The 23,688-nt window shown below is 42.1% G+C and overlaps 1 protein-coding gene across 1 annotated transcript in view; it reads left to right on the top strand.

Annotated features, from left to right (window-relative positions):
- The first annotated feature begins 355 nt into the window (after window positions 1-355).
- FAM47E (family with sequence similarity 47 member E) overlaps window positions 356-23,688 on the top strand; it is a 29,104-nt gene continuing 5,771 nt past the window's right edge. The window contains exons 1-5 of the mRNA XM_032261096.1: window positions 356-790; window positions 5,555-5,900; window positions 13,019-13,158; window positions 17,973-18,120; window positions 20,549-20,755. Of these exons, the coding sequence (XP_032116987.1) occupies window positions 717-790; window positions 5,555-5,900; window positions 13,019-13,158; window positions 17,973-18,120; window positions 20,549-20,755 (915 nt within the window). The 5' untranslated portion in view covers window positions 356-716. The remainder of the gene's footprint in view (window positions 791-5,554; window positions 5,901-13,018; window positions 13,159-17,972; window positions 18,121-20,548; window positions 20,756-23,688) is intronic.

Raw genomic sequence — 23,688 nt, forward strand, 5'->3', positions numbered from 1 at the left:
CAGAACCAATGCTTATATTTAAATCAGAAACACTCAGAAGTAGCAAATGACTTTAGTAAAACCGAAACGCACCCTCATGCAATCCATATCATGCGGTCACATGCCTACCAAGCCGACTGGATGGTACTTGTCTGCCAGAAGTGAGTCAAGGCAGAAGAATCAACACAGGAGCTGGAAGGGCCTCTGGAAATCAGCTGGGGACTAGAAACAAGAGGCTGTGAAACCAAGAGAGTTCCAAGACCTCCAGGAAAACATCTCCCTGCTAAGCCTTTCCCAACGTTTAGAAATCTATTCCAAAAAAAAAACCTCTGCCTTTTCCCTCCTTTCTACTTTTTTTTTTTTTTTTTTTTTTTTTTGCTATCTCTTTATCGCTCCTCTTGTCTTCTTCCTTTCTTTCCTTCAGTAAACGTGTTTTGAAACGATAATGCGCAAAAAAGACCTGATCCAGTCTACGGCGCGTTTCTGTGGGAAGGTGAACACGCCTTCCCAGCAGAATAAAGCGTGATTACCCCAAGGACCGGTTCCGTCACCCTTTCCCCGGCCAGGTCCACGTCCCCAGACGTCGGAGAAGGGGTTGGGCCGCGCAGCGGGGCCTCTGAAGTTGCCGAGAGCCCCAGTTAAATGCGGGCAGCCAGTGGCTACGCGGTCTCCTAGCGACAGGGCGGCGGCAGGGCACACACACCGCCCCGGGCGGTGGCCGCGGAGCTAGGGCCAGCATGGCGGACAGCAGGCGGCGGCTCGGGCCGGGGACGTTGGCCCGGGTGCCTGAGGGCGTGAACTGCAGGTCCGGGTAAGCGCGCGGCCCACGGGCCGAGGGCGTATCCCACGTGGGCCGCGCGGGGGCGCCTGGAACCCGTGCTTGCTGGGGCGGGGGCGGGGGCGGGGAATGGGCCCACAGACGCAGAAGGTCTCGGGGAGGTCCTGCCTGTCTTCCCTCCTCAATGCCCGCGTGCGTACACCGTAACACTATAAGATAACCAACGCTCGGCTCTGCTCTTCGCAAAGGACTTTTCCTTCTGTCCTCCTGATGACCCCCGCATCCCACGCCCCCAGGGAGGTAGACTAATATACCCATTTCTGATGGGAAAGTGATGGTCGCAGGTCGTCTGCGGACGCTGGTTTAGCCCAGGACTCTAAGCCCTCCTGCTAGCCACCCACCCTTTTCCGGCCTAGCCAACCAACTGTTCTCCAATGCCCCGGGGCGCCCGAAACCCTGTATCCGATGTTAGCCATCAGCTGCCCATGGAGCCTTTGGCATCCAGATGAGGGCAGTGGCCAAGTGGAGCCCAGGGCTGGGAGCGCCTGGGGTACCAAGGAGGTCTGCTGACATTTTGTACGGTTGTCGTAACCTCAGAGCAGGAACAAGGTTTTTGCCTTTGCCGACTCGTTGAGCATCCTTTGAGAATGGAATTCGTTTATCTTGGAGACAGCACGATGTGGTGGTGAAGATTCCAAAGTCTAGAATTAGAAAGGCTTGATTCTCCTCGTGTTTGCCTGGTGACTTTAGGCAAGTTGGTTGCTCCTTCTGGGCTCACTTTCCTAACTATAAAATGGGGACAATAACTTAGGAATCAGCTAAAATTGTTGTGAGGATTAATGAAGGTAACACATGTAAACTTGTCCCTGGCACGTAGAATGTATTGTGTACATGTTAGCAATTATTCATAGTTGTTTCTAGCAGTTATTCATAAGAACTTCTTTGGGGCTCCTCTCTCCCCATTTAAAAACTTTGTTTTGGCCGGGGCTGTAATCCCAGCACTTTGGGAGGCCGAGGCGGGTGGATCACCAGGTCAGGAGATAGAGACCATCCTGGCTAACACGATGAAACCCCATCTCTACTAAAAATACAAAGAATTAGTCTGGCGTGGTGGCATGCGGCGCCTGCCAGTAGTCCCAGCTACTCGGGAGGGTGAGGCAGAATTGCCTGAACCCAGGAGGCGCAGGTTGCAGTGAGCGGAGATGGCACCACTGCACTCCGGCTTAGTGTTGAAGCGAGACTCTGTCTAAAAAAAACACGCAAAAAAAAAAAAGTACTTTGTTTTGAAATAACTGTAGACTCACAAGAAGTTGCAGAAATAGTACAGAGGTCCCATGTACCGTTCCCCTAGCTGCTTAGAGTGGTACCATTTTACATAACGATGGTACGTTGCCAAACCAGGAAACGTCATTGGCAGAATATGCTAGTTGAACTATAGACCTTACTTGGATTTTATCAGCTCTTCTTGCACTCTGTTGTGTCTGTACATAGTTCTGTAACATTTGATCATATGTACCCATCAAGACACAAAACTGTTTCATACCCACAAAGGTACCACTTAGTGCTACTCCTTTACTGTCACTTCTTTCCCACCACAGCCCTTGGCAACCACTAAGCTGCTCTCCATTTCTCTAAGTTTGTTCTTTTGAGATTGTTAGATAAATAGAATAACGCAGTTTATAACTGTTTGAGACTAGCTCTTTTTCACTCATCATAAAACCCCTGAGATCCATCCAAGTTGTCTGTATCAATAGCTCATTTTCGTTGCTGAGTAGTGTTCCTTGCTGTGGATGTACCACAGTTTGTTTGTTGTTGAAGGACATTCATGTTGTTTTGGACATTCCAGTTTTTGGACTATTATGTAGAAAGCTGTTATCAACATTTATGTACAGAACTTTATAAGAACATATTTTTTCATTTCTTTAGGATACATGTCCAATATTCTTTTGCAAATCTTAAAGAGGGAAATATCCACATACCATGTACTAGTGTCTGGGAAAACAGTAAATATTTAGAAAAATTTGTTTTCAGTTTTATTTTATGGGCCAAGCAAGATTTTTCCTGAACCTAACATAATGCAGAGTGGTAAGCTTATTAGCTATGAGAGGCCATGTGGGGTAGAGGAGAGCCCTCCCTCTAGACTGGTTGCCTCACTCACCTCTTGGAACTTAGTTTCCTTGTTGAAAAGAGGGAAGTGGTAGCTAGGCACGGTTGCACATACCTGTAGTCCCAGCTACTCAAGAGGCTGAGGGGGGAGGATCACTTGAGTCTGAGAGGCAGAGGTTGCAGTGAGCCAAGATCATGCCATTGCACTCTAGCCTGGGAAACAGAGCAAGACCCTGTGAGAAAAAAAAAAAAAAAAAAAAAAAAAAAAAAGAAAGCAAGGGAAGAAAGAAAGGGAAAGAAAGAAAGAGGAAAGAAAAGAGTAAAATCGCTCACGCCTAACACTTTGGGAAGCTGAGGCAGAGGATCAGTTTAGCAGAAGTTTGAGACCAGCCTGGGCAACATAGCAAGATCCTGTCTCTACAAAAACAATTAAAAAAATTAACTAGGCATGGTGGTGCACACTTGTAGTCCCAACTACTTGGGAGACTGAGGTTGTAGGTTTCCTTGAGCCTAGGAATTCAAGCCTTCGGTGAGCTATTGAACTATAATTGCCATTGCACGCTAGCCTGGGCCACAGAGCGAGACCCTGTCCTGACACAAACGAACAAACAAACCAGAATGAAAAAGAAAAGTGAAAAAAATGGACTGGATTTCTTTCAGGATCTCTGCTGGTTCTAACATTCTATGAAGCTTCGGCTCACTGCCACATACATTCCCCATTTTGAGTTGTATGCTGTGCTTAAACAAAAATATTTGTTTTCAGATTTGATTTCACGAAGTGCTTGGATGCTTGAATTAGTTGTAATGTGCATAAAATAAACTTTGTGAAACTATTTAATAATATGGAAAGTTACTAATAGGTCATGCTGAATGAGTCATCAATCTTATGATTAGATGTAATTTCAACATCTTTCTGCCATTTAGCTATTTAAGAATGATTTATTAAATGCAGAGAGTAACTTTTTGTAAATTCATCTTTTTGTGTCCTTTCATCTAGATTTTCACAGTAGAGTTGGGTTAAGCTCTTAAACCACAGGTACACATCTATACAACAAGTAAGAAGCTTCTAGGACTCACTAGAAAAGAACTGGCGAATCTCTTAAAAATACTTTGTAACAATGATTACATTTGGTGTAAAAAGACATTATGGATAAAAGGGGCTTGAAGGTGGAAGAGGCTCCAGGGAAGGACACAAAGACTCCAGAAGCATCTAAGACATTGCAGTATGTGAGAATAATGAGATGCTCAGATTCAAAGTCCTGGCTTTGGTGTTGGCTAGTTGTGTTAGGTTATTCAGGAGCTGGTTCTGCTTCCTTCCTGTTTGCCCATCTGTCTCTTCTGTCTCGTCTCTATGCCCTAACTACTCAGCACCAACAGGGGGCTGGTGGATAAGAAGGCTGAGTGAAGCAGCTGTACATACGGCAGTAGGGAGAGGTGGAGTTTGTGAATGAGAGAGCACATGGTTTGTCTCAAGTGGGCAACCATTATACCTGTCATTGGCAAAATATGCTAATTGAACTATAGACCTTACTTGGATTTTATCAGCTCTTACTTGCGCTCAGGTGTGTTTGTATATAGCACACATGTTATACCAATTGTGGCTCCTTGGAAAGGTGGACCCACTGTTCACAGGTCTTGAAAAATCTGTTTTTCCAAGAGGAGATGTTTTTCCTGATTATTTATGTGAACATTTTTATTGATCAGAAACTCTAGTAGAGTGATTAAGCACCTTTTCCTGGAGCTACATTACCTAGGTTAAACTCCCAGCTCTACCACTTATTAGCCATGTGACCTGCGGCAAGTGTTTTTAACTTCTTTGTGCTCAATTTTCTTAACTGTAAATGGGAATAATACTCATGCCTAATTCATAGGGTTGTTATGAGATTTAAATATGCTGATATGTGTAAAGCACTTAGAACAGTGCCTGTTATATTGAAAATTCTTGATTTATGTTAGCCAATACGATTCTTATTAAAACACAGGAGGACCAAATGACAGGTTTGTTGGCCTGATGTAGCCCATGGACAGCCATTTTGCAAGCTTTGATCCCCTGAGTTTAGGGGGAACCCACAGAGGTTATATGAAGAGCCAAGGCCATTCAGCTAGTTGGAGACTGAGTTGTCACTGGGATCCAGGCTCTTCCCACCCCACTGCACTCTGTCCCTTTTAGTGAAGAGAAAGGGTCCTTGGGAAAGGCAACAACCTGAGTGTCCCTCACAAAGCGATTGGAGAGATGAAATGTGGTGGCAGCAATTGAAATAATGAATTAGATTTATATAGAGTGACATGGAAGGGTCTTTAAAATATAGTGCTAGATAAACAAGAAACAGAATATCGCCATTTATGTAAATTAAGAGTGCATGCACCCAAAAGGACACTTCGGAATTTCAAAGATGTGTACAAACAAAGGGTATATTCCAAATCCACTAGAGCAGTTTTGCTTTTGCAAGGAAGACCAGTGAGAGTGGGATGCAGGGATAAAATAGACAAGAAAGCAGGAGAGGGGCCTTGTACAGAGCAGCAATACTGTGCTATGAACTAGGAATATGATTAACTCCTTCTTCCCCTATCCCTTACCCCAAAAGCTGGAGACCAGCCTCTGTACAACCTCCTTCTCCCACCCAAGTCCTGTGGTCACTATGAGCATGCATGCTGTCTTCTAGGTACAAAGAGAATCTATCTACCTTGCAGGAGTTTCACAAAGCATAAGAATGGGCTGAAGTTCCCCACGTTCCTGAACAGCCGGCAGTGGGTATTTCTAAGAAAGGCGCTGGATGACTTCAAGAAGGGCTGCCCCCCTTGCACCGGTCTGGCCACTCAGGTCCCTGAGGAGGGCTTTCTGCCCCGGCTTTATCACAGAGCTCCCCAGCTGGACCCAAAGAAGAGGCAGATCAAGCTGCCCAAGGAAGCAGACCTGCTTTCCAAGCTCTCGCCAGCCCAGCAGGCTCGGAAGGCATTCCTGGAGGATGTGGAGGCCCGCCTGACCCCACATCCCTTGGCGTTCCACCCAAATCTGGAAGAAGCTATGCCCGTAGAGGTGATCTGTCCTAGGGTTTGTGGGAGGGGCTTCACTGGGGCCTTGCAAATAATTCTATCTAAATGTCTAAGGAGTCACTATGAGAGGGTGACATATTTATAAGAGGAGCAATGAAAGTCCCCCAGAGTGTGAGTTCTTGTGGGCCTCAGAGCAGCCTTCTGTCCTCTGCTCCCAGAAAGCATAACCAGCAGCAACATGCACACTGCTCTCTTTGCTTCCTGTGGAGCCCTTCAACTTACAAAGGTGCCACAAACCAGAAACATATGACTTCTGTTCCCCATAATTTCTACCCGTCTACTGTACTTTGTGTTGTGACTTTTTGGAGGGAGGAAACAATGAAAGGGAATTGTCTAGTCTTATTTTTGTCTCTTCAGCCTGGTATTAGGAGGTGCCCTTAAATGCTTATTAACAGGTGGAAAGAATGAGACCAGAAAGGACGTGGGGAAAATCCACCTAATGGTCCAGGCCAGGGCTGGACAGCAGCAGCTCTGTGATGTCACCAATGTCCCAGGCCTCTCCCGACTTTTAGCTCCATATCCTTAGTATGCATCTCTTATCCTTGTTTCTCAAAGTAGCTTCCATGCTTCCAGGCATTGAGTCTGTATTTCAGACAAGAAGAGGGAAGGGACAAAGGCTAAAAGGTGCAGGCCAGCTGACTCTCTTTTAATTAGGCAAACAATAGCTTTCCTCTGGCGTGTGCTGCGTCCTGAGCTGCACAAGGATTCAAAGACCTAAGAGGGAATGGTGAGGGATAAGGAAAGACACAGACACAGACAGAGAGAAAGCTGGGCCAGGTGGTCCGAGAGGTGAGGATGTCAGTCTCTTCAGCCCCGACCTGCCTCAGTGTACTTTATTTTATATGTTTACAAAGCACATAGCAGAGGAAGTGTACAGTTACTTAGAACAGCCTGTGAATATTATTCTCGTACTTCAGTTAACATACTTCAGCTAGAAACTATCTTACAGCAAGGTCAGAGAAAGCTGGTTATCTCTCTCTAAGCCCATTTGTTCTTCTCTGAGGCATACACATTCTCCTACTGTAGTTTCACTTCCCTGAAGTTCGACCAAAGATCACAGCAGCCTTGCTGCTGATCCCCCCAGAGGGGGTGGGCTACTCTGGCTCCCTATACTTTCCCAGTAAACATCTCTTTCACCTGACTATTCCTAGTTGTTAGGGAATCTAGCAAATTGAGTTTCAGAGTTGGGCATTGAACCTGAGCAAAACCCAGGTTCTATCAGGTTTAAGGAAGAAAGGCAGAGTGGATTTTGGGCAGGGAGCTAGCAGTGACTGCAACCCCATCCCCATCCCTGCAGCCTGTATTTACACAGAGAGAAAGACTGATTCAGAAAGGCGAATCTCTACTCAGAGCCCTCCAGTGCCCCTTCTCACTCGGAGAAAGCTAGAGTTGTTGCCGGGGTCTGAATGGCCCTGGCGCTCTGCTCTCCACAGTACCCCTGTTCTGCTCCGTCTCCAACTGCACTCCTGCTCTTCTGTGCTCACTCCTGCCACTCCAACCACTCTGGCCTCCTGGCTGCTGCATGGACATTATCAGCATGTCCAATTCAGTTCTCTGTTCTGGTGCCTGGAACACTTGCTCCAGATGGCTGCTTGGCTGACTCCTTCACTTCCTTCAGATCAATGCCCAAATGTCTTCTGATTGGAGCGGCCTGTATATAATAGCACTTCCCTTCCGCCCTCACACGCTGCTCCTTACTGTGCCCTATTTTGCACTGTAGCACTTACCACCACTGTGCTCTTCCTACAGTAAAAGCTTACAAGAGCAGGGACTTTGTGTTTTTCACTGTGTACCACCAATCCCTGTCCTATGGCGGACACAAAATAAATAATTTTAAATGAAAGAATAAATAAATGATCAGTGGCAGAGAAGTCTACAGAAAGGACAGCTAGAATCGCTGTCAGTTAATTACTCTCTGGGTCTTTCCTTCACTGCCTCCTGCAGGCCAGAGCTTCTGAGTCCACGACAGAGAGATTGTTTTCACACACCTCAGATGGCACATGGGCATGGCTTGGGATTGTGGCGCTTATTTTTATGTGTGACCTCCCCAAATAGGTGTGTTGGCTTCCTGCTGAGGCAGGTTCTGTTATGGTGCTGAGGTGGCCATCAGAAGATCCAGGTTTAAGCTCTACCCACTTAGCAACCCCAGCAGAAAGAGAACACATTTTTTTGCGTGATCCCAGAAAAATTCCATAGCCTAATTTTCATGGGTCCAACTTTGATCATGTACCTATTCCAAAGTCAGTCACTGTGGTTTTGATTATCTGGTCTGCCTGAGGCGTGAGGATGGGGTCAGGCTAATTTAGACCATGCATGTTGAGAGTGGAGAGAAAGGTGATTCTCCAAGGAAAAATCCAGATAGTAATGAGAGGAAAAGTAGATAGTGGGCAGTCAAAAACCACAGAAATCCTTTAGAAGCACTTCACTCAGTGGGCGTTTGAGGACTAGGGCCCCTCTAGAATGGACATATTCCATTCTAGAGGAAGTAGAATTTTAGTAAAAGGCAGTGTAGCCAGTGTCCAGGTGATGGGAGGTTTATCCAAGTGGTGCTGATTATAATCCCAAAAGACATAGTCCCAAACACCATAATCGTGAATGTTGAGATCTCCAAAGTCTAAAATCCCACAAATCACAATCTTGAAAGATTAAACTCCTGAATATTGAAATCCTGAAAGCCAAATTCTGGGGAAGGGATTAGTGTGGTTTTGGTTATATGCAGGATAGTTGCATCATGGTGGTTGGATCTATTACTTTGCTATCGTCTTTATTTGGAAATTAAATACGGTTTAAGGAGATGAGTATGAGCGCCAACCTGACAAGGGGTGGACTTGTGGTCTTGATTTTAGGTGTCAGTTTGACTGCATTAAAGAATTCCTAGAAATGTGATAAAGCGTTATTTTGGATGTGTCTGTGAGGAGGTCTCCAGAGGAGATTAGTGTGTGAGTCTGAGTGAAGCAGGTCAGGAAGATCTGATGTCAGTGTTTCAGTACTTCAAAGATCATAGAATAACTGAAAATGCAGATGAAAACTACGAAATCTCCTCTGCCAAATTATTCAATTGTGTACAATTTCTGCCCCTTCACATATAACACAATGCTTGCCTTCAAGCATGTGACACCTTTCGTGAGAGAATTACAAGAATTTGGCAAGCTGAGCGACCTTGTCATTTGCTGATATTGAGATTCCTCCAGTGTTATAACCACATAAAATGGTGAACTATTCTTGTTTAAAGATTTGACTGTTAAGAAAGACAGACTTCTTATATTTACCGCTATCTAACATAGAAAAACTCGTGCATGTTTCACTTTGGCTATTGGATGGCACTTTCAAGACTGTCCCCACTTCTTAAAATCATTGATATACAATGCATGTCCCTGCTGGATCTGGAAATTCTAAACCTGATCTGCTTCTTTATATATTAATGACTAGAAACAAGTGAAGTACTTTATAATCACTTGTTTGAGGATTTGGCAGACTGTGCAGCAGAAAATGGATTTCTTTGAATCCTGAAGCCAAAATGACAGGTTTCGAATTAAGTGTCATTAAAGCTTCTAAAAGTGAACTTGAGTTACCAATAAGGTTTTTTTTTTCATGTAGTCCAACACATAGGCAGAAATTCAGATGAATGGATTGGCTATGTGACATGGCAATGACAGAAACTTCAGTTTAAAAATGAATCATTTCATGATCCTACACCCAGAAAACTAAAGATTCACCCAAAAGACTCCTAGATGACTTCAGTGAAGATTCAGGATACAAAATTCGTGTTCAAAAATCAGTTGTGTCTCTATACATTATCAATGCTGAAGCTGATAACCAAATCAAGAACTCAATAGTGTTTACAATTGCCACAAAAAACTAAAATCCTAGGAATACATTTAACGAAGGAAGAGAAAGACCTCCACAAGGGGAACTACAAAACACTGATGAAAGAAATCATAAATGATGCTAACAAATAGAAAAATATTCCATGTTCACGTACAGGAAGAATCGATATTGTCAAAATGACCATACTATCCAAAGCAATCTACAGATTCAGTGCTATTCCTATCAAATTACCAACATCATTTTTCAAATAATTAGAAAAAACAATTCTAAAATTTATACAGAATCAAAAAAGCACCTAATTAGCCCAAGTAATCCTAAGCAAAAAAACAAAGTTGGGGGTCATTATGTTATCCAACTTCAAACTATACTGCAAGACTACAGTAACCAAAACAGCATGGTATAGGTACAAAAATATGCCCATAGATTAATGGAGCAGAATAGAGAACCCAAAAATAAAGCTACACACCTATAGCCACCTGATCTTTGACAAAATTGACAAAAATAAACAATGGAAAAAGGACACCCTATTCAATAAATGGTTCTGGGAAAACTGGCTAGCCATATGCAGAAGAGTGAAACTATGTCCCAACCTTTCACCATATAGAAAAATTAACTCAAGATAGACTAAAGACTTAAATGTAAGATCTGAAACTATACAAATTCTAGAAGAAAACCTACAAAAAACTCTTCCGGACATTTGCTGAGGCAAATAATTTATGACTACAACCTCAAAAGCAAATGCAACAAAAACAAAAACAGACAAATGAAAATTAAGATAAAGAACTCTACACTGCAAAAGAAACTATCAACAGAGTAAACAGGCACCCTACAGAATGGGAGAAAATATTTGCAAACTATACATGTGACAAAGGACTGTCTAGAATCTGTAAGGAACTTAAACAATTTAACAAGAAAAAAGAAAAAAAAAACTCCATTAAAAAGTAGGCAAAGCCAGGAGGTCTCCCTGGGAGGTTGAGGCCTCAGTGAGCCATGATTACACCACAGCTCTTCAGCCTGGGTGACAGAATGTGAAACCTTGTCTCAAAAAAAAAAAAAAAAAAAGAAAGAAAAAGAAAAATATAAAGCGTGTACAAAGTACATGAACAGCCACTTCGCCAAAGAAGACACACAAGCAGCCAACAAACATATGAAAAAATGCTCAACATCACTAATCATCAGAGAAAAGCAGATTAAAACCACAATGAGATATCATCTTGTATCAGTCAGAATGGCTATGACTGAAATAAAAAAAATCACAGATATTGACAAGGATGCAGAGAAAAGAGCATGCTTATACACTGTTGTTGGGAATGTAGGTTAGCTCAAACTCTATGGAAAACAAGATGGAGATTTCTCAAAGAACTAAAACCAGAACTACCATTCAACCTAGCAGTTCTACATCTACCCAAAGGAAAATAAATTGTTTTATCAAAAAGACACCTTCACTCATGTTTATCACAACACTATCACAATAGCAAAGTCATGAAATCAACCTAAGTGTCCATCAATGATGGAATGGATACAGAAAATTTGGTATGTATATACCACAAAATACTATGCAGCCATAAAAAGAATGAAATCATATCTATTGTAGCAAGATGGATGGATGGCCATTATCCTAAGTGAAATAACTCAGAATCAGAAAATCAAATACCATGTGTTCTCACTTATAAGTGGGAGCTTAACAATGGGTATACATGGTCATAAAGATGGAGATAATAGACACTGGGGCTTCCAAAAGGGGGCGCTGGGAGGGTGTTGAGGATTGAAAACTACCTATGGGGTACTATGTTCACTATTTGGGTGCTGGATTCACTAGAAATCCAAATCCCAGTATTACACAACATACCTATGTAATATACCTATACATGTATCCCCAAATCTATAATAAAAATTTTAAAGATAAAAAGTTTTTTTGAAGGAAGAAAATAAACATGAAAAAAAGTGTCATTTGTTTGCATTGGCATTCCTTACAGCTGCTGAAATTCCAGGAGGTGTTAATAAATTAAAGCTGTATTTGCCTGAAGAGATCAGTGATGTTACTAATTGGTTAAAAAATAACTATAGGCTAAGTAAGATAAGAAGATGGTGTTGCTGTTGGATCACCAGTATTGTTTCTGCCAGCTTTGGGGTTTGTATGAGTACATGTGAGTGTATATTGAATCACGGAAGAATTTTAAAAAGAGCAGTGCCATGTAGAAAATGAATATGAACGTATTCTCCAAGGAGAGCCCTAAAAGAAAAAAAAAACAAACAACTCTTTATTGTGATGCAAGACTTCAAAATATAGTTAGGGATTGTGAATGCCTGCCAGATCTTATGGACTACCTCTGTGTAATTTTCCATAATCTATCTTTCATTCTGTCACCCAAGCTGGAGTGCAGTGGTGCAATTATAGTTCACTGTTACCTCAAACTCCTGGGCTCAAGGGATCCTCTCTTCAGCCTCTTAAGTCATCTAGAACTACGGGAGTGCACCACTATGCCTGGCTTTTTTTTAAATTTATTTTTTTATAGAGATAGGAGTCTTGTTATGTTGCCCAGGCTGGTCTCAAACTCCTGGCCTCATGCCATCTTCCTGCGTCAGCTTCCCAAACCACTGAGATTACATGCCTTAGCCACTGCTCCCGGCCCCATAATGCTTTTTGATTGATTTTGTCAAAAAGCTTAGGTTGTCCATCACTGTATTTCAGATGACTAAAATTATGAAGCAGAGTGCACACAATTGCCAACCATAGTGATATGCGTTTATACATTTCACTTTTTGAGCTATTTCTTTATGAATATGGTTTGCCTGCTCATATTATACCCATGTGACTTTTGCTAGTAGACCTGAGTGTTTATGCTTATAAAAATATGTATATTATTGTTGCCTAATTCATTGTGTATAGTGGCCTATGAAGTGTTCTCTCATTTTTGTGTTTCTCAAATAAATCTCCATTTAAAAATTTAAGTGCCTTTAAAATAATTTTTTGTAATATTTTTTTCCAGATTTATAGTTTTTGGATTTTAATCTTTGGGATTGTGATTTTGAGGATGTTAGACTTTAGGGATTATGATCTTTCAGGATTTTAACATTTGGGATTGTGTCTTTTGGGACTATGGTCCAAATCTATCCATAGCACTCAGCATGGTGCTTGGCACAGAAGTTGGTGAACAGCACTGATGGACTGAAAAGGAAAATGAAGGGCAAGTTGGTCTGTTTTGTTGTAGAATGAGGACTCTCTTCTTCAGCGTGTTTTTCTTTTCCTCTTAGACTATTTTCTGTTTGCAGCTCTTATTAAGGGTGCTGGAAGTGCTCGATCCTGACCAGAAGCTGGAGGACACATGGGCTTATTGTCAGGATGCAAGGAAGGGAATGAAGGAACCCACAAAGCTTTTAAAACAATGTTCTACCCAAGTCTACCTGGGACCGTGAGTATTGTTCTTAAGCCCTCGATCATTGCTGTCACCCGATGAAACATTCTAGGAATTATCTTCTTAAAGCTTCTCATCTTTAGAATAATTCTAAGGAAGCAAATGTAACTAAGTTCCCAAGGAAGAGGAAAAGGAGTCCTAGATACTGCTCTGAATAGTGCTTATTTCTTCAATAGATGTGATTTATCCAGCAACGATGCAGACACAGGTGTCTATAAGGAAATTCCAGAGGGAGAGTCCCTCCCTATGCTCCCTATGTTATGATTTTCTAACAGTGAAGGTTAGAAAATTCTTGGTTTTGAGGCAGCTTCTAAGGCTTTCCAATTTCCTTTAATTCAAAAGTGCTCCACATGCCAAAGCACCATACTTTTTGGGGTATCATCCTTTGTGCCCCAAGAAATGTTAAGGCTGGAGGGCAGTGAAGAGATTACAACTCACTGCAGCCTTGAGTTCCTGGACTCAAATGATCCTTCTGCCTCAGCCTCCTGAGGAGCTGGGACCTCAGGTATGCACCACCATGCCTGACCTATGCCTTTTTTCTGAGTATAGGTCCACTGCTTGGAGTTTCCACCCATCTTTCTTGCATAACTCATACTTGTGATACTACCTTCGTTGACCCTTTTCAAAGCATTGCATTTAATGAAAGCATCTCCCTTTTAGAACACTTTTCTGATTCCCTCGTCAATATAATATTTAATTAAATAACATAAATGCAGTGATAAGTATTCTGGACACAAATAGATTTGGGATACATATGTTTTCTTGTTTGTTTTTGAGACAGTCTCTCTCTGTTACCCAGGCTGGAAGAGCAGTGGCGCAACCTTGGCTCACTGCAACTTCTGCAACCTCTGCCTTCTGGGTTCCAGCGATTCTCGTGCCTCAGCCTCCCAAGTAACTGGGACTATGGGCACCCACCACCACGCCTGGCTAATCTTTGTATTTTTGGTAGAGATGGAGTTTTGCCATGTTGGCCAGGCTAGTCTTGAATTCCTGGCCTCAAGTGATCTGTCTACCTCTGCCTCCCGAAGTGTGGAGATTATAGGCATGAGCCACTGTGCCCGGCCTACATTTGACTTTTGAAATTAAAGACCTCACTGATGGGTGCTGAAGAGTGTGGTGAACTAGAGAGTAGCCTGTCCACAGCACCCAGACACTTCGAGGGGTGTGGACTATGGTCAGTGTGTTTGGTGGGGGCCATGTAGAGCTTGATTGTTCACACACATTACCTACATGGAGGTGGATTTAGAGAGAATCCACTGCATTACATTACGCATGTTTGTTAGGGTAACACACAAGGTGAGAGGAACTCTACTCTTATGATATTTCAGTCCATCTCCTGGTAAATGTAGGAAGGATAACTGGGCATGCTTGTCTCGGTTCTGCCTTTCTTTAATGAGGAGCAAGCCGGCCCATGGGAAGCACAATTGCTTCTTGCTTCCACCTTCTAGAGGAGAGGACTGCCCTGGTCTAGCCCTGCAGGGGACTGGGTGGAAGGGTCTGCCAATTTCTGGGTCCTCTTGGACCTAAGCCGTGTCGTCTATCAGGGCTGCTGTTAGCAGAGAAGGGGATATTTTGGCTTTTGTCTTTTCTCTCTGTATTATTTTTCAAGTTGCTTAGAACTTGGGTTGGGGAGTGAGAGGAGTGTTATTTGTAGGAATCTGTGATGTAGTAAATATATTTGGTCTTTGTCCCCTGCTGCTGACACGGGGCTCCTAAAAACCTTGGGATTTCCTGAGTGACAGGGATACTTTTTGTTATTCATAACGAGCCCCCTTTAGTCACTGCAGAATTTATGCTAATGAGGTGCTCAGGTTGGGGCCCTCAGATTGTCTTAGAATGTGATTGGTTACCAGAAAGACCAAGTGATTAGAGGGATAGAATGCTCAGTCCCACTCAGTGACTGCTCAGAGGGGACGGCGGGAGGCATGGCTGGAGATTAAAAATTCTTGAGCAGATAATCTGATGAACCTCCAGGTTGATGATCACATCCACGTGCTGGCAAGATGCAAGCGACACCAACTCCCCCTCACCATATAATCTCTCCTTTCCTTTAGAGCAAAGTTTTTTGAAAGAGGCACTCATGTTCAGTCTTCTTTTTCTCTCTAAACAGCAATCAGGGCTCTTATCTCCAGCACTCCACTGAACCTGACCTTAGTCAAAGTCACCGTTGACTTCTATGTTACTAAATCAGCTCTCAGGGATCACCATACTTGATGTATACATAGTAGCAATTGATGTAATTGATCACATCCTCTTTCTCATAACACTTTCTTTACTTGGCTTCTGGAACATCCTCTTTGACAGACCTCTCCGTAGTCGTCTTTTACTGGTCCTTCTTTACCTTTCAGTGTTGAAATACTTTGGTCTTGGACGTCTTTTCAGCACATTTACCCACAAGCAAGTGACCTCCTCTGGTTCATCTGTATATGGATAATTCAATATTTGTCCTTGGATGTTTAACTGGCATCTCAGGCCAAAACTGAACAAACCCAAAACTGAACTGTTGGTTTCTCCCCCAAACTTATTCCTCCTTCTGTCTTCCCCAGTTCAGTAAATAGCAACCCCATCTTTCCAGTTTTTTCTGGAACAATAGTTGCAATCTGCCAGCAAATGGTAGTGGCTTTACTTTCGAAATGTATCCAGAATCTCACCTTTTCCACACCAGTCTTTTCCAAGATTCCATTCCTCTTGCCTGGATTATTGCAATAGGTTACTAACTGGTCTCATGGCCTCCACCCGAGACCCTCTCTCTCAAGTCTACTTGTCACACAGTAGCTGATGTGATCCTTTAAAAAACTTAAGTATAATGTCATTCCTGTGCTTGAGATTCTCCAGTTCCTTATTTTTTCTGAGTAAAATAGTAAAATCCAAAGTCCTTACAACTGCCTTTAAAGTATTGTATGATTAGGTCCCTGTCACCGCTCAAGCCTCAGCCTCTGCTTTTCTACTCTTTAGTTACTCCTCTCCGTGGGACTCTCTTGTTCTTTGAACATGCTCAGCACACTCCCAGCTCAGGGTCTTTGCACGTGCCATTCTTTTCTGTCTGTTGTCTGCATGACTTGAAATGTGCCTGGTTTGATTCCTTTCTTCTTTTAGGTCTTTGATCAAATATTACTTTACTAGAGACACCTTATCTGTACAAATAAAATTCTCCCTGCAATCACTTTCCACCCCTCCTGTCCTATTTTATTTTCTCTATATCACTTATAATCACCTGGAATATGTTTGTTTGCTAACTGTCTCCCCTATTCAATTGTATACTCTATGAGGATAGGGGCTTAACTTTATTTACAGTTCAATTCTAATGACTGGCACATAGTCAGTGCTTACTGAATATTTGTTGAATGAATGGATGGATAAGTTAATATATGAGTGCTATGAATAAAAGGTGCAAGGGCTATGAATAAAAAGTAGGTCCAGGGGACAGCCAGTGGGGATGCCTCACTGAGGAAGACACATGTATGTTGAGACATGAAGGGGATGAGGAAATGGTGACAGCATTGCAGTCAGGTGGAACAGCTCAAGCAAAGGCCCAGTGGCTGGGAGTAGCATGAATTCACAGAACGGAGAGACGACCACATTGGCTGGAGCTCAGAGAGTGAGAAAGAGTGGTAAGTCCCAAAGAACCTGGAGAGCCAGGCCATGAAGAGACTTGGAGGTTGTGTCAAGGTTTAAGTCTTTATTGGAGAATGAGCAGGAGCCTGTTGAACACAAAAGCTTGTGTCCATAGCAGCATTGTCCCTAACAAGCATGAAGTGGCAACAACCCAAATGTCCATCAACTGGATATGTTTGTGAGAATGGATAAATAAAAAATGGTCTATCTAGACAATAGAATATTGGCCATAAAAAGGAATAAATGACTAATACATGCTACAACATGGATGAGCCTTGAAAACATTATGCTAAGTGAGAAAAGCCAGACACAAAAGACTACATATTGCACGATTTCGTTCAGGTGAAATGCCCAGAATAGACAAATCTACAGAGACAGATAAGTAGTCGTTGCCAGGAGCAAGGGAAGTGGGGAAATTGTGAGTGATTATCAATGGCCACTGGGTTTCTTTCGGGGAAATAAAAATGTTCTGGAATAAGATAGTGGTGATGGTTGCACAACTTTGTGAATAAATAAAGGGTACTCTTTCATACACTTTTCAAGTGGCAAATTTTATGAACTTCATGGTGGATGAATTATATCTCAATTTTTATAAAGAAGCTATTGATGGCGAAGAAGGGTGAATGCATTTGATGTGTCCAGAGCTGCATTTTGAAATGACTACTTGGGCTGCAGTATAGGGAATGGATTGGGGGTTGGAGGTTGGGGGGCGGCACAGGAGTTGATGATGCAGAGACACTAGCAAAGAGCGTTTTTGAGCAGTCCAGAGAAGGAGACAGAGTTAAAAATCTGCCAGACTGTAACTGGGCTGGATTTTGGGAATGATAGAGAAATCAAGGATGACTCCTACTTGTCAAGGTTGCCTGAGGTTTTGGTAGACTTCAAGCACAGTAATTTGGACTTTTACCCAGTACATGGTGTAGTAAATGATACTCAAAATTTTAAAAATCAATGTATAATGGTAAAATGCTATATAAGTTTTAATTATTATAACTAATCATGATATACTAGTCATTACGATATTGGTAATGAGAATGTGATCTTTGAAAAATTAAAATATAATTTGTATGTGAGCTTACAAAAGACTGTTAGAAACACTTGCTTTATGATCTTCTTTTGCCTCCAAAACCTTTTGAGATCCATTTGAATTCATTGTGTCTCATATTGTAGCTATTTGATGATCTTACTATCTTTAGTTCCAAGAAGACTTCTGTGTCAAATTCAGGCCAATGGCTTTATGAAGAAAATCCACATAAAATGGATTTGTCCCATGAAAATGGTCTTCGTCTTCATGAAAATGTACGCAAAGCAGTTAGTGACTTCTGCAGCTGGGTTACTACTTTTGTAAGTTAATCGTAATACTTAAGCCTACTTTTAAATTACAAGCTCAAAGTTGCTTTTATTAAAAAACAGTATTGGATAAAATCTAAATTGAATCATCAAAGTCATAAAGGAACTAATGTCTTCTATCATTTATAAATAGAAATATTCCTGGTAGATGAAATTTCTGGAAAGTTTGCAAGCTTGTGGCTGATTTGACCATTTATGTTTACATCTCACATCATTGCAATTGTTTCATATTTTCATTTTCCATTTTAATGTCAGGACTTTCTTTTCTCTCTGTCTTTTACTCCTTCAACTCATTATTCTAGTTATATTTGTCTAGGAGTACTTGGGCAGGGATCCTTGACTATAATCTTCACACAAAAATGTTCTAACATGCCAGGTGTGGAGGCTCACGCCTGTAATCCCAGCCCTTTGGGAGGCTGAGAAGGGTGGATCGCTTGAGTTCAGGAGTTCAAGACCAGCCTGGACAATATGGCAAAACCTTGTATTTTTGTATAAAACATAAAAATTAGCTAGGTGTGGTGGCATGCCCCTCCCACACAGGAGGCTGAGGTGGGACGATTGCTTGAGCCTGGGAAATCGAGGCTGCAATGAGCTGTCATCATGCCACTGCACTCCAGCATGGGCAACAAAGCAAGACCCTCTCTCAAAAAAAAAAAAAAATCTGACATGAAGAGACTTTTGACTCACATATCAAAGTCTTCCCTTGTGCTCCTTCCAAGAACCTATATAGTTCCTTATTCCTGTTCCTGAGTCTCTGTGGATGTCTAAATACCTGATGCTTTTCTTGGATTTAAGGTCTCTAGGATTTGCATTCCACGCCCCCACCCCATCTTTTGAGTGTTAGTTTTAGTCAGTGTATTTTTTAGTACTTTTAAACTTCAAGCTACTTACTTCATTAGCAAGTGACTGAAATATAATTCAGATTGGTTTGAAAGAGAAAAGGGAAGCATCCAGATATAGTCGGAACTTCAGGCACAGCTGGATCCAAGTGCTGAAATATTTTTAGGTGTTCCTATCTCTTGGCTGTGCAACTTGGATTTCATTCTCAATCAGTATTTCCCCAAGAAATGGCAAAAGCAGCCACTCAGACTTCCAAGCTTATATCCTACTAGCAAGCAACGTAAGTGTGAAGAGAGCAATGCTTTTCCATCCAAGGATTACTCTCACTGGACTAACTTGGGGCACATGCTTGTGCTTGAATTAACCATTATGACTAAGATGATGGAATATGCTTATTGGCTAGGCCAGGACATACACCTAACCCTGAAGCCAAGAGAGGCGGTGTCCAGCCCACTGCAGCAGAGTGAGAGTGAGGAAGAGACTCCTCAGAGGGTGATTGGAGCAGGGATGCTGGATGAGGCAGATGGCGCACACTATGCCTGGTATCCAAACCACTGCTTGTCCATCATCTGTTCAGATTGGATTGCCTGATTTCCAGCATCCACTTCTCCCATTCCTCCTGCTGGAGATGATTCCTCTTCCAAGGCAGGAAACTTAAGGGACCTTGGAGTAAGAGTGTAGCTTCTCTGGTAACTGCCTTTGGTTTTAGACCCTGTGACAAAGCTCCCTGACTCTTCGCTGTCATTCCACAAGCTAGGTCCCTGCCTCCACACTCTGTGGTCTTTTCTTCACAGCACTAGCTTTCGCTTTTCCTTCCATGCCGTTTGTTTATTTGTCACCTCATTGATTCTGCGTGCTTTATTTCTGCTCCATTATTACTTTAGCCTCGCTTTGACTGTACTTGTCCCTTTATGTCTCTGTCTCTGTTTCATGACTCCTCTCTAAATTTTACTCCAAACACGCCAGCTGCTGGTGACTTCATCCTCTCTGTGTTTCCCAGTTTCTATTTTCCAGTAGGAGATTCTACTGAGTCTAAGCTCTTTCAGCCTTGAGCCATATCATTGGTAAATGCTCAGCATATAGATTAGCTGCTCTTAATGTGACCATCTCTACTCCCATCGGCTGTGGCTGAGGGAAGGAAATGGTGAAAGTTTTTCTGTGTACAGAATGCGGCTGACTAAAACCACTCCTTCAGTAGGAGCTGTGAACCCGGCAGCTTCCCTTATTCAGAGTTATCAGCAGAGAAAACACTGCTGTATCTACACAAGTCTGGAAAATCCTTCTAGGGATGCCACTGCTATAAAGTGCTGGAGAAGTTTGCTGTCGATCAAACTGAATTTCCCTCAGGCTTATGATTTCCCTCACTTAGGACTCCTGCTAAGTCCTAAGCTGTCTCTTAATGACAAAGCCCTCCAGACCCCAAACACTTCTTGTCTTCAATGAATGCTGACTAAGCATTTCCCACCTCTCCTCAAACTACCTCTTTCCCCAGTAATGGCCAACTACCTCCCTTAGATTAAAGAAGAAAGCAAGGAGCATTTTGCCGATGGCCCTCAATTCATGCAGTGTGAAACTCTTCCAGGGAAGTTCGGCCATTGATGAAGAGTTCATCTTGAAACAGTTTGACGTTGACTATCAGACCGAACCAAGCCATGATGCACTCCACACGGTGAGGCTAAATCAGGTTCCTCTGGAGATAAAGCATAGCTCCAGTGTGGGGCTCAGTAAACTGCAGGAGCCAGAGTTCTTCCAGAAACCAGGATACGAGAGGAAACTCCAGAAACCACAGGTAATTGCAGAAGGGAATCAGACTGAAAATCAAAGAAAATTGTATTGAAGTCTTAAAGTTCTTGAATTCTGGTATGCCAAGGGTACTGGCTTTGTAAAGTATAATTCTTGATTTTTTTCATGATTAATGTTTGTTAAACAAATGCATGTTTAATATCTATAACAAAGTCGGTTATACAAACAAGGCATGCCATTTGGGACTATTTTTAATATCTGACTAGTCATTTTCAGAGATAATTTGTTAGGTGTTTTATATGTTGAAATTTTAAAGGTCAGTAGAAATATACATGAATGCAAGAGTAAAATCCTGCAGTTAATTATTGTGAGTGCTGTTCATATTGTGTCTAAAGCATACTTGAATTTTTGCTGGAGTCTTACTGACCACAAGCCATCATTCTTGACCACATGCTTGCCTAATGATTAACAAGTTTCCTCAACACCAAGTTGCTGTAAAGATGGAAGAACAAGGCAATAGAAAGGAAAAATAACATGTCCTGTTCCAAAGGGAAGGACTACAGGCCCCTAAAGTACTTTTTTTACTTTTCTACACAGTGTTTCACTGCAAACATACATACACAAGTCAAATTGTGTGAGTCAACAACAGATTTAAGTGCCTAATTGGAGGGGAGAGCCCTTCCCTGAAAGTGAAAAGCAATATTTTATTTCTAATTATCTTCTGCCTTTTATACATAATCTTTGATATACTTCCAATATTTGGGACATAATGTTGTCCTTTACAGTTGAACACATTTGCCAACCTATTTTGGCACGCATGATATTTCTATCCTTGACTCCACTGCATAAGATTTATGAAAATTATGCATTTCATCATGAATATCAGCACTTTTATTTTCCCATTTTCCTTTCATCTTTCTAAAAGGTAAAATGCAAAATGATATTAGACAGGCAAATTATGTCCATCACACCCGAGGCCTGAACCACTGCTTGTCCTGAATCTGGGCTGAATCAAATTGCTCAATTCCCAGTATTTAGAAATAGTTGTGTAAACACTGCTTTACAAACCAAGGCAGTTATTGCCAAAATTGAGCTTTTGCCTGGGAAATGGAGGGTCACTATACAAAAGTTGAAAATATATTTCCACATAGTGTCTTTTTTCTTCTGACTAGAAAGACCTCTTTTAACATTTCTTCCAGTGTGGATCTGCTGGTGATAGATTCTTTCAGCTTTTGTGTGTCTGACAAAACCTTGTTCTACCTCATTTAAAAAGATTCAGTAGTTGCCTGTTACCTGTTATCTGTAGTGGTTACGTTCCAAGATCCTCAGTGGATGCTGAAACTTTGGAGAGTACTATCTCCTAAATATGCTTGTTTTTCTGATTTGGTAACAGGCAGTTATTCAGTGACTAAGGGCGGGTGGTGTGTACAGTGTGGATGATCTGGACAAAGAGATGATCATATCTCTGGAGGAATGGAACAAGGATGGCTTGAGATTTCATCATGCTACTGAGAATGGCACACAGTTTAAACCTTATGAATTATTTCTGGAATTTTCCGTTTAATACTTCATCCATGGAGCTTTTCTAGGTCCCTTGTTGACATTAATTTGTTCTTACATCTAATCTCTCACAGCATTGTGTGCCTCCATTTTATATATCTCTCTTTGCCCTCCATATTAATTCATCCATTTGTGTATGCATTTATTCAAAAACAGTAGTAGGTTTCTGATCACCTACCACTATGTGTTCAAAAGTGCTGGGAATGAATGAAGCAAAAATGGAGGACTGCTTCCTGCACTGACGGAGATTACAGCCTAGTCGGGTCAACAGGTGAATGATTAGCTATAGTGAAATGATGTCATGGTGTGTGCAGGACATAGGAAGAAGTAATCAATTCCACCAAGCACAGGGTGAGGGCATGTTCACGAACGTGTCACATCAGGAATTACATTTATGCTGAGTCTGGAAAGACCACCAGTTACCCAACAACATAGCATATTCCAGAACTCAAGTTCTTCAGCGTGGCAGTGTATAGATTCCATTCCTCTCCTTTTCCCCTCTCTTCTCCAATCTCTTTCCTTCCCTATTTCATTTCAGTCGTTCTCATCAGAGGGCAATTTGCTCTCTTTCCCCCACTTCAGGTGTATTTGGCAATATTTAGAAATGACACTTTTGGTTGTCACCACTTGGGTGATGCTATTGGAATCTAGTGGGTAGATGCCAGGAATGCTGCTAAATGTCCTACGATACATGGGACAGCCACACACATCCAGGAATGCTGCTAAACATCCTATGATTCATGGGACAGCCATGCACTCACATACAAAGAGTTCCCCAGTACCAAATGTCACTAGTGCCAAAGCTAAGAAACCTTTCATTCCACTAATACTTATAAAGCACTCATTATGTCCTAAGTATTATTCTAGATGCCAAAGAGATGTAGCTGGGAATAATTTCTGAAGCTTATATTTTAGAGGATGAGAAGAGAGACAGACAAATGATCAGAAAATATACAGCATAGAAATGGTAATGAAGGTCATTAAAAAAAGTGAGGAAGAGAAAGAAGGCAAAGAGTGTGGGAGAGGGTTGCCATTTTTTAAATTGGATGGCCAGGGAAGATGCCACTGAAAAGATGACATGAAATAGGTAAAGGAGCAAGCCACTGTTCCCACTACAGCAGACGGAACAGTGTGTGTAGAGGCATTGAGGCAGAAGTATGACGGGGTGCTCTGGAAATAGCAAGGTGGTACGTATGCTTGGAACCGAGAGATCACAGTGCTGAATCCAACTCTAGAAGAGATTTCCCTCCTGTCTATCCTGTCCCATTCTTTCTATCTTAGACAGGCATACCTGGCTCAACTCTAGAATGCCCCACGCATTCCACCATATAGTTTAAATGTGCATAAGAGGAGAGAGGGACAGAATCTTTGTGGTTTCATGTTTCTAACATGCAACAGTTAGAACCCCTTTTGTGATGA

This window comes from Sapajus apella, unplaced genomic scaffold (genome assembly GCF_009761245.1).
Source record: "Sapajus apella isolate SASKATOON/1434 unplaced genomic scaffold, GSC_monkey_1.0 scaffold121, whole genome shotgun sequence".
Lineage (NCBI taxonomy): Eukaryota > Metazoa > Chordata > Mammalia > Primates > Cebidae > Sapajus > Sapajus apella.